The 11416-nt window shown below is 40.8% G+C and overlaps 1 protein-coding gene across 1 annotated transcript in view; it reads right to left on the bottom strand.

Moving 5' to 3' along the window:
- Pla2r1 (phospholipase A2 receptor 1) overlaps window positions 1–11416 on the bottom strand; it is a 120332-nt gene that overhangs the window by 5156 nt on the left and 103760 nt on the right. Inside the window, exons 21-26 of the mRNA XM_028769271.1 lie at window positions 8478–8595; window positions 7691–7821; window positions 7096–7243; window positions 3052–3290; window positions 2127–2295; window positions 555–695 (exon numbers count right to left, since the gene is read on the bottom strand). Of these exons, the coding sequence (XP_028625104.1) occupies window positions 555–695; window positions 2127–2295; window positions 3052–3290; window positions 7096–7243; window positions 7691–7821; window positions 8478–8595 (946 nt within the window). The remainder of the gene's footprint in view (window positions 1–554; window positions 696–2126; window positions 2296–3051; window positions 3291–7095; window positions 7244–7690; window positions 7822–8477; window positions 8596–11416) is intronic.

Raw genomic sequence — 11416 nt, 5'->3', positions numbered from 1 at the left:
ACACACACACACACACACACACACACACACACACACACACACACACACACATTTAAGGTGATTAAAAACAAAACAAAACAAAAACAAGGACCCACTATGTACCCCTGGCTGGCTTGGAACTCACTATGTAGGCCTTGCCCTTACACTCATAACGATCTTTCCCTGCCTCCTAGGATTAAAGGCCCCATGTCACCATGCCCACCTAAAATGTGCTTTATGATTTAAGTATAAAAACGTACAAGCTTTCATTTAAAAGTTAAAATACCGATGAGCCAGTTTAGAGAACATTAAAAATTCATAATGCACATGGCTTCAGAAGGAGGAATTTTGTGGGAAAGCTGCACACTGAGGCGCCTTCCTGGGTTTTCAAAGTCTGCACTGGAACTTGAACCGCCCAGAACAGCTGTCCCCCTAATAAGCAAATTCAATCGTTTTTTTTTTTCAGTAGTTCTCGGGGCCCCTAAAGTTACTGGATAATCAGCATGTGAGAAAGCACACTGTTTACTGAGCTGTCGAGAGTACATGAAAATGTTTTAGCATCATAGATGAATTACCTTCTTTTTTGCAAAATTCATGAGCATCCTCAAAACTCCTGCTGTCCAGGACTGTAGAAAAACTGTAGCAATTACCTTTGAATTTTACCCAGGGAACTGATGTTTCTGAGCACAGCGCTGGGTGCTCAAATGCCTTTGTTTCTAAGGAGAAAAACCGGGTATGGTTTCAGGCTGGTGACTGGGCTCATGGACTGAGATGACCCTTATCTTCCATTCCATGAAAGGTCAGAACCAATGTGTGCATTAAGATTTTCATCAGAATGCCCCAAAGACTTGATTTGATGTTGATGATTACAGACTAGGGTTAGGTTCTTGGATTTCTGTTAGAAATACTCTTTACCTAAACATGAAGAGTGGGTAAAGAGTGTTTAGTCAGTTTGAGTGCTGCCTGGTGAAGGTGGCTGTCTACTGTCATCCTAAAGTTCGGACATCAGGAAGATGCACTGCATAGAGGAAGGGGTAGCTGAATGACACTGGAAAAAAGATGTCTAACCATATAATGTGTGTCCTATGCAAGGATAAGTGTCACAGATGTCTAAAACCCCTACTTGTATATACCTGCCTATATGCATTACTTGTGTCTAATCCTGAATCATTTTCATCTGTATTTATGCCAAGTATGTGTGCTGTAGGTAATAGTAGCCAGAATGTAAGTGAATAATGCAACTTTATGAAATGGGAGATTTAAAAGGGGATCAGAGGGGGAAACTCTCAGAGCATAGGAGAGCAACAAGAAAAGAGTTGGGGAAATGGGGTAAACATGTCAGAGGGTGAGAAGATAGAACCTCTGGTCAGAGCCCTGTTGATAGATGGATGCTTGGAAATATGTTGAATGATTTCAATTAAGTTTCATCGTCAGTAAAGGGATTGGACCGGCTCAACTTCATGTAAACGGGATATTGTGCAAAGTGTGGGGTAGGGCACATAGCCAATGTCCTAACAGCATCAGCTGCCACCACCACACTCCTTGCTCAAGCACCTATCAGCTGTGTCTTAAACATAAACCCTCATAGTTCAGATTCTCCGTAAAGCTGTGGCACGTCTTTCTTATGTAACTTCTCATCTTTCTCTTACCCCAACCTGTCATCCTGGCAAGCTCAACACCAGCCTTGCCGCATGGATTTCCCATCCTGTACTTCTCTGTCTTTATCTAAGCTTTTCTCTTCCAAATACTTCTCTGTGATATTGTTGCCCATCCCTCCTAGCCACTCTGCATGTTCTGTCTGTATATACTGTCATGTCCTCCAAGAAGCCTTCCGTCTTTTCCCAAGTATATAGGATGTCTTTTAAAACACATTAACAAAATAATTATTGACTACACCGCAGTCGGTGGTAGGGAGGGCAGTATCAGAAGAACATACAATGCTTTCTTTTCCTGATAATCCCTCTCTTGACTCATCTTCTAGACATGTCTGACATGACAGGTATGTGTCTTTATATGATAGACCAGATAGACTGTAGGCTTCCTGAAAGCTGAGACGTTTTTATTACTCATGTTCATAATCTGAGTACAGTCATGCATTCAATAGTAACATAGGGCATGTTCCTGGAGTTGAATAGAATCGCACCTACCAGTGAGTACGTGACAAATGGCACCTTGCAGAAATGACTCGCAGGCTGTGCTATGCCAGTGTCCATAGGTGTCAGCGAAAATGCAGTCACCAAGAAAGGCTGACTCCTCATCTTTCCAATAGGTGAAAGGGGATTTGGTGCCATCTGACCAGTCAAAATTCAGACCATTCTGCAGAGGGGATTTGAAGCATCACTTCATTGCCAAGACTGTGGCTGGGATCACTCAGTACTACCCGTTCACCGAGTACCCAGTCCTTCCAAGTTCTACCCCTCTTTTCAGAAGAATCAGAGGTCATGGAAGAAACAGAGTTTATTTTTCATCCATTCAAGTATATAACATTCTTGTTTTTAAGAGAAAAAACAAACAGAAAACAAAACAAAAAAATCAAAATCACACAAACAGAATTCTATGTGTTATACTTCAAGGGTAGTGAATTAATTAATAATAAAGTTTCTGAGCAGAAAGCAGCAATCGCTTTTTCTTTTCTTTTTTTTCTTTTTTTTTTAAATGGAGATTCTGGAAATCTAACAAATTACACAAACATGGTACTTGAGTTTGAGATGTGTTTCACTGCATAAATGAGTCAGTACTCAGGGATGCTTGAGAATTTTCAAAGGACCCTTAGGGTCCTTTGAAATCAGGCAAGTTCGTGTTTATCCTAAAAAAGATGTATACTCTTGTTTTATAGCCTCGGGGTTCTCAAACAACACCAACCACCAAAATCTCAAAACCAACCAACCGACCAACCAACCAACCAACCAATCAACCAAAACCCAGTAGTTTTTGTATAAGCCAATTATTGAAATTTTACAATGTTACCATTGTGTCTGGGAATTGTTTTTGCATGCTGATTTCAGTGGTTGTATCACTAAGGAAGTAGACAGAAACTTTGCAAAGATGATCAGAGGGACTGAGAACACCTACATCTGTAGTAGAGAGTCCAATCCAGTGGGCGTGTCCCAGCCTGCTGAGGAGAACCGTGAGGAAGGACTGGTGAAACGCATCTGGAATGCTGGCCAGTTCTGCTCTGTGCATCTGACAGGACTTTCCTGCTGCATACCAAGTCATATTACCACGGATTATTTTATAAGTTCTGTTTCCGTATTCTACTGTACTGGGGGTTGCATATGTATCGGATGCGTTTACGTTGTGTTCAGGGGTATCTGGAACAAGAACATCAACCAAATCACTTGTAGCATCTGGAGTAGAAAAGAGGATTTCAAACTGAACACACATCTTTGTCACCAGCATCAACACTGACAAGCATTTTTCTTCCAGAAGTGATGAATTCAAAACAAGGGCTCTACATTTGGAAGTGTGTGTGATGCTAGGGAACTGGAACACTGTGGGGGTTTGAGTGACAGTGGCTTCTGAGGGCTTCTACATTTGATTGCTTGGTCCCTAGTTGGTGGAACTATTTGAGAATTAGGAGGTGTGGCTTGTTGGAGGAGATATATTATTGGGGGCTTTGAGGTTTAAAGAGCTATGCCATTTCCAGGTAGTGCGCCCCCCCCCCTCTCTCTCTCCCTCTCCTTCTCCTTCACCCCCCTCCCCTCTCTGTGCATGTGTATGTGTACTTTCTCTTTAATATATTTATAGCTATAGAATAGGCAGAGTTTAGAAAAAAAAAAACAGGAAAACAAGGCAAACTTTTCTCCCTTACCTGATCTAGGGTGAATTGCATCTCTCTTGCATACTAAGCTGAAAACTAAAATCAGTAAGTGGTTTTGGGTTTACTAAAGGGCATGCTGAGATGAAAATGGCTGAAGGCCTGGACTTATCCCATCCCTGACTCTACCTAAGAGACCTGGAGAAAACTAATCCTTCTAAAGCTCAAATTTCAGGTAAGAACTGATAAGATCTTCCTTAGAGAGGGGTGCGTAGAATTCACTGCGATATCCACAAGGACGCACTCTATTGCATCTGGGGCATATCAAACACTTGATAAATACTCCTCCTCACTCACGTATCCTGTCTTGGTCATGTTCTCCATGATAAAAATGGCAAAGTGGGAAGTTTCCTTTTGCCTTTGTTACTGTTACTCAATTTAAAAAGCACACACGTAAAATCTAAGCACACATATAAAATGATCCTCCTTATTAATTAGCTTGAGATGGACTGTACTTTGTCACCAGTGTGTTCTTTCCTGGAAGTCTGTTTACTGGCCTATGCTCCTACTTTATGATTAGTTATACAAAATCCATATAATACCAAAGTCCTATTTTAAAATGACAATTGGTACAATTAATGTAACTGAGAATTTTTGTTGCCTCCCACTGGGGTATACTGTCACTTTTACATTAGGAATTTCTTGCAGTGCAATTAATCCTTCCAAGTTTTAAAACAAAACACACCCGACTTTGAGCATTGTGGCTTTGTAACTCATTATGCTGGAGAAGAAATATCTATGGAAACTGAGTTACTTCCAACTGTCCAGTCTTGGCTTCCCACCCCCAACCCCACTGCTCCTGTGCTCATGTATGTGTGTGTTTGTGTGTGTGGGCATGTATGTATGTGCATATATGTGCATGTATGTGCATGTGTGTATGTGTGCGTGCACATGTATGTGTGTGCATATATGTGCATGTATGTGCATGTGTGTATGTGTGTGTGCATACACGTGTACATAGATTTGCATGTGAATGCAAGCCTGTGTGCACCATGGCATGCATGTGGAGGTCAGTGGACAGTCACGATTGTAGGTTCTTCAGGGGTCCTCCTGTTTCTGTCGTCCTCCTGGGATTACAGAGGCTTTCACCACACACCTGGTCTTTACATGGGTCCTGGGGATTCAAACTCTGGTCCCCACACTTGTATGGCAAATTCTTTCACCCACCGAGCAACCTCCCCTGGCCTCTGTATCTTTTTCTACTCCTATATCTTTATTCTTTCAGGAATGTAGTAATTTTTAACATAAGCCCAATATAAGCATATATTTATATGGAAAATGTAGGGTGTTCATTGAAACAAGGATTAAAGTTTAATAATATTTTTCAGGAATAATTTTTAAAAACTGTCATTTGCTAAACATATGCTGGGAACTGTGCTAGGCTTTATGTATATATGTGCATATGAAATAGTTCTTACATCATTCTATAGAAATTGAAATCAAGGCTCAGAGAGGATAAATTGTTTGACTGTTTACAGAGGTGGAGTGGGGGCTTGTGTGGCCAGACAGTGGGCCTGCTGCCCCTCTGACATGCAATGTCACCAAAGGAGTGTCTACATTGCTTGTCCCCAAATGATGGAGAAAGTAATCAGTTGGTAAATTTGAGAAGAGGTTATAACATTACAGAAAAAGAATTACTACATTTAACTGAAACTCGGTTTTCAAGATTAAAGTTCCTTATCTACACAATGGGAAGACTTTGACCTATTTCCTGGAATGGTCCTAAAGGTTTTATGGCATAATGCACACAAACCCAAAGCATGGTGCCAGACACAGGGAGACCCAGCAGGTAGTGAAAGCAAGGGGTGTCTTTGCTATTTTTATTATTCAAGGTCACTCTAGGACAGTCATGCTGCTCATTTGTCTCTCTGGATATTTGTGACAGTGTGACATTTTAATTAGCATCTTAAGGGTCCTCCCAAGGTCTAGGTGTCCAAACTGTGGTCCCCAGAGTGGTGCCACTGAGCTGAGAGGGCATTTAAGAGGTGAGGCCCAGTAGAAGGTCTCGGGTTACTGTGGGCTTGCAATAAAGGGAATCATGGGAGCTTAAACTCTTCCCTTCCGTACTTCTTGCCTTCCAATCATGAGTTGAGTGGCTTTGTTCTGCCTACTGATCCCTCTATGATGTTCTTCTTCTGCTACAGTCCCAGAGCAATGGGTCTACTTAATCATGGTCCAGAACCCTTAAAATTGCTATTCTAATACGAACTTTCTCTCTTTATAAGTTGATTATTTCAGATATTTTGTTACAGAGAGGTGAAGCTATCACATATGGCTTTGGCATTACACTCCAGGAATCACTAGAGATTTTTATCTGTCAGATCTAGAAACACACTAAACATCCAAAACTATTTTTGGAGCTTAAAAAAAAAAGGAGTGAGTGTGAATTGTTTATTTTTATGACTTTTGCTGTTCTTGTTTTTAGTCAGGGTTTTACTATATAACCCAGGCTGGCCTTGAACTTGACAAGATTTTTTTTTTGTTTCAGTCTCCTAAATGCAGGGGTTACAGGTATAAGCTAAGTATATTCCTTATTTTTTTTTCTTCTTCAGTATTCTGGGTGAGTTATAAAAAATAGCCACAGTAACAGGGCATTATTCTTAGAGGTTTTATAATATCTACAGTGTTATCTGTCCATATCATGTATTATAAAATTCCCTAATAAATGTCTCATTGAAAACAAAACAAAAAAGTAGCCACAGTAGTTTATGTTCAGATCTATTGTCAGTGTACTCTGCAAAGTGTTATATGGTAGGATTTAACCCTCACTATGAAGTATTAAGTGGGTAGAAACATCATCTGGCTGTGTAGCTCAGATGGGGTCTTTGGAGGATGATAAGGCCATAGTGTCCCACAATGAATCTTGGTGGCTTTAACTGGACAGAGGGAAGAGAATGGCTCATGCCAGTCTCTTACTGTATAATGTGCCACCTTGGAAGATGGCCCTCATCAGACATCATCACTTTGCCTTTGGAGCAGAGCCACAAGCCAAACAAAAGTGCTTTTCTTTTTATTAAATCTAATGTCATCAGAGTGTGGGAAAATGGTACAGACAGTCCTGGAACACAGGAGGAAAGCTGTCTAATGGCCCCAGGGTTAATGTATAAACGTAGACGGTTTCTGCAGTCCTGAGAACTCAGTTGAAGGTCATAGTCCTAAGAAGTGGCGGGGTGGTATGTGGTTAAATAGATTTAAATACAGGGGACAAGATGCTCATGTTATTAGCAGAAAAGCTGGTAAACAACAAGTATGGAAGAAATGTTGGAAATGAAAGGAATAAAGCCCCAGTGATCCCCTACCTTGCATTTTTTCACAGACAAATCCGTAGCCTTCTTTCCCACAGTCGTCGAAATACCATTTTCCAGTAAAATGGAAATTAGGATTACTTGACATCAGGGCACAGAGAGGAACAGGCTTTTGAACTTCAGTGCTGTTATAACTTGGAATCTTTAAAAGAATACATGTGTTATAAAAATATGATAACATATAACATTATCGTCACATTGAAAATCTTTATTTAGGGCATAATTTTAAAAAGTAAAACCCCAGTATTCTCTTATTTACATTTAATAAATCAACCCAGAGTCTCCTCATAGCCTTCAAGATAAATCTTCATCATGATGAGTCGTGTAATTGTGTTTGTGATACTCATGAAATTGTTATAACGTGACATTATTAAAAATTAACATATGACCAGTGAACTAATACAAATGTATAGCTTCAAAATATGGGAAGAAAGAAATTTTAGTCAATAAGTCTCAGATATGATCTCTTGTTAAAATGATGTCAAAAAATAAATCTTAAGGGTCTTAGAACACAGCACAATTGTTAAAGTGAAGAAGACCCTGGGTTCAATCCCAGTAAACCCTGCCCCCAATAACATTTGAAACTTACCCTTATTATATCAGATGGAGACCAGTTAGAATACAGTGCAGGCTTTCCATTTGCCCATTTCTCATAATCAGCACTTTGTAACCCTATCCACACATTTGTGGTTTGGCCGAGAAGATTCATAGTAATGAAAGCTGGAAAAGAGAAATGCCTTATCTAATAATACCACACAAGTCATTGGGTTGTCATCAAGTGCTGTGCACAGAAATAGTTACATGTAAATGATAGCAAGAATCATTATACATCGGTTACAGGAATTCTGTACTTTGTTCCTGTGACACGGCGTCTTTCTTTTGGTTTCAGTTTAAATTGACATAAACAAGCTGGATAACCTGAGATTTCATCAGATCATTAGCAAAACAATTTCCAGTGTTTACTTACTGTTGTTTTAAACAAAGCAGGATTAATGCATCATATTTAAACAGAGATATATAATTGCCCAAGTTTCAAATTTAAATGTATTGGTTGAACTCAAAATGATCTTTAAAAAGCTCATGAAACTACTGTAGATGTTCCTGAGAAACTATTTTAGACATTTTAGAGGACATGTTGAGTCCTATTTCTCTTCAGTGCAGCCATCCAATTCAAACCTCCAAGGACAGAAGTTTCTAGGTAGCCTGCTGACTCAAAATGTCTTGGCCAAAACCCTGATGCTCAAACTGAAATTTCCTGTGTCTTAGCAATACGTTGCTATAATTGCTGATTTGTAAATGCAAGTTTGAGGTGCTGTTTTGATTTAAGACTTGAATGGTGGTTGCCATTTTGACTTGGCTAAACCCTCAGACTCTACCTTGTTCCAATTCACTTTCGACGGAGACCAACGTCCCACCCTTGGCAGCGCAGAATTCCTGAGCACTTGTCCAGGTCTTCAGGTCTCGTGGGTCCTTGGGAATTGTCACCATGAAGCACTACAAATAACAGCACAAAGTGTTCACCCCTGCACTGTTCTACGAGAACTAAAACAATTTCCCAAAGACACCGAAGGTCAGCCTTGGAAATGATAATTTTCTTAGGCAGAGAACTCATTTGTCTTCTGCCTGCTCTGCAGGCATTAATGAAGCAAGGAGAGACACTGCTTTGGGGCGAGCGATTTGTCTCATTCGCACAAAGCAGAGCTGCAGCAGAAGCAGGGATGTGTTCATCATGCAGAATGTCACAGCAGTGTCTTCTGCTCAGTGGAGAAAAGTGCTCTTCTTAAGAAGGAGCCAGTCTGCCTGCAAGCCTTACAGTAGGGGACTTAGAAGAAGGGAATAGCTTAGCTAAACTTTATCTCTAAGCAGACCTCCTCACTTTAGTGAGAGATGAAAGGGCCTGGAGGATTTAAGTTCACTGGAAGCTCAAAGCCAGCCATTTAATAGAAAGCACACAGGAAGTTTCAGAAAACAGGAAGGGAGGTGAGAAGAAGCCAGAAAAACAAAGATGACTGAGGGACCAACTTCGCCACCAACGCTAAACAGAACACAGAAATACAGGCTGAATTCTCACAATGAGATTGGTTGCTTTAACAAAAACTTCTTTATCATGTCACACACATGAAGGTCAGAGGACCAATGTAAGAAGACAGTTCTCTCCTTCTACTTTGGGTTCCAGAGGTCAAACTCAGACTATCAGGTTTGTGCGGAAAGCGCTTTTACCCATTGAGCCATGTTGTGGGCCTGTGACTGTATCATCAGGGATTTCCTTACTATGAGATAGGACAAGAATCAGAATGAATGGTACAGTTGTCCCAGTATGCCCATCTTGCTCAGTAAATGCAAACATGCTAGAGACAGCTGGAGTAAGTCAGAGAGAGAAAGAAGACCAAGGCTCTAACACTTCAGGACAGGATCCACAGAAGCAGGGGAGACTCTGTTCAGGAGATATTCCATCCAGTGCTGGCAATTTCTCTTTACAATTTCCTCCTCAAAGACCATGGCCAGCCCTAGTCATTGGCAGCTCTGATCCCAGGATTGAGCTATGGAGAAATTTTCAAAGTAACCTCAGTTGACGCAGAAACTCAAATACGAGAGTACTAGCTCTCCTGTCTTACTCTGGAATAGTGTCTTCCTCCCCTATCCTCTCATTTCTAATCAGCCATCTGTGACCTCTGCCCAACCACCATGACATAGAATAATCTTGTCTCTCTCACTACAACATCGAACCAGTATTTGTGTCCTCCATCTGTATGACACTAAATCAAACCAGAAATGTTCACATCCTCTACTTTAACCTTGTAAACTTCTCTATGACCTTGAGCCGAGCAGGTCCAGAAATGGGTCCATTATCTTTCCTTCTTAAACCAAAACCCTGAACTGATGAGTAGGGATAGACTCTCTACTGAGATCACCTTCCTTTCCTTGAGGAGAGCAGCCTTCTGGGGGCAGTGCTCTCTGTGACTGATACAGGCAGCGGGCTCTTCCCTCTCTGACCTCTGCTGGATTTCTGTTTCAGTTCTCTTCATGCAGCCTAACTCCCTGCCATCAGTGACACAATGGCGAGCTCGGGCATTCTAGAGTCACCACGACAGCTCTCTTAGGGCACGATTTTTACCCTTGGAGATATTTCAACAAAGTCTAGGGACACTCTTAGTTGTTCTTAGTCTGGAAAGAGTTGTCAGGGGGCATATGCGGTCGGAGACTAGGATGCTGCCAGTTACTGCCATGAACAACTGTATTCCCACCATTTTCCCCCAACAAAGAATTATCCAGCCTGAAGTGCCAATAGCTCCAAAACTCAGCCCTGAAGATGATGATGAGTTTTTTTTGTTTGTTCTTTGTTTTTTGTTTTTTTAGGACTTCAGGCTTCCATCCCCCCTCTTTTAGGATTAAAACCCAGAAATGGATGTAGGCTGCATTACTGATCAAGAGAGGGGTGGGTGTCCAGCTCCCCCTGCACATCCTTTTCTTGTTTGCCTCACAAAGAAACGGAATTGGCTTTAAAGGCATTTCCTTTTTATAACAACCACCCTTTTATCTGTTCCTTTTTATTCTGCTTCTTTCTTCTAATTACAAATCCCAAAGTGTGGCACACACTAATTATTGGGAAGTCTTATCATTTAATGTTAGTTCACCTCGTGTTCAGATAGTCACTAATGAACCATTCATAAATACCAGTGATTCTGCTGGCTCAGGTCGCTCCACCCTTTGCAGGAAGACTTTCTCTCTCCTCACCACCTTACATGTTTCCCGAAGCCAGGGTTTATTAGTTTGACAGTGGAAGTATGACCTCCTATTACCACAGGCTTGTTTTTCTAAAATAGACCATATTTACCAACACATTTTGAAACAGTCTTGTTAGTAATTGAGGCTGAACAGCTGGAGGAAGGATGGCAACCTTGATTTTTAACTTGTTTATCTTCTGACAAATTTGCAAAATGTGATCAAGTTTTATGCATCTCTGATCATAATTGTGAATTAAGGAGGCCATATTATATTCCAAATGAGCTAGGAGTAATAAAATTTTGTTTCAAAATAATTTCTAGTCAACATTTGACAATAGAATCTATAATATTTCCTTCAAATTTGGTCTTTTCTCAGTTTTCCTTCTGTTATTGAATGGAATAATTAATTGCCTATGGCTGAAACAACCTTACTCTCTCACCCATCTCTGCCTTAGATGCTGTTGAAGGACTCACTGACACTGAACCAGGGTGTGAAATAAAAATGTGTAAAGCATGCGTGTACGCGTATGTGTGCACATGTGCACAGAAAGAGAGAGAGAGAGAGAGAGAGAGAGAGAGAGAGAGAAGAG

The sequence above is a fragment of the Grammomys surdaster genome, unplaced genomic scaffold (genome assembly GCF_004785775.1).
Source record: "Grammomys surdaster isolate TR1022 unplaced genomic scaffold, NIH_TR_1.0 191, whole genome shotgun sequence".
In the NCBI taxonomy this organism is placed as follows: Eukaryota; Metazoa; Chordata; class Mammalia; order Rodentia; family Muridae; genus Grammomys; species Grammomys surdaster.
This window is presented reverse-complemented; position numbering and strand designations above follow the sequence as displayed.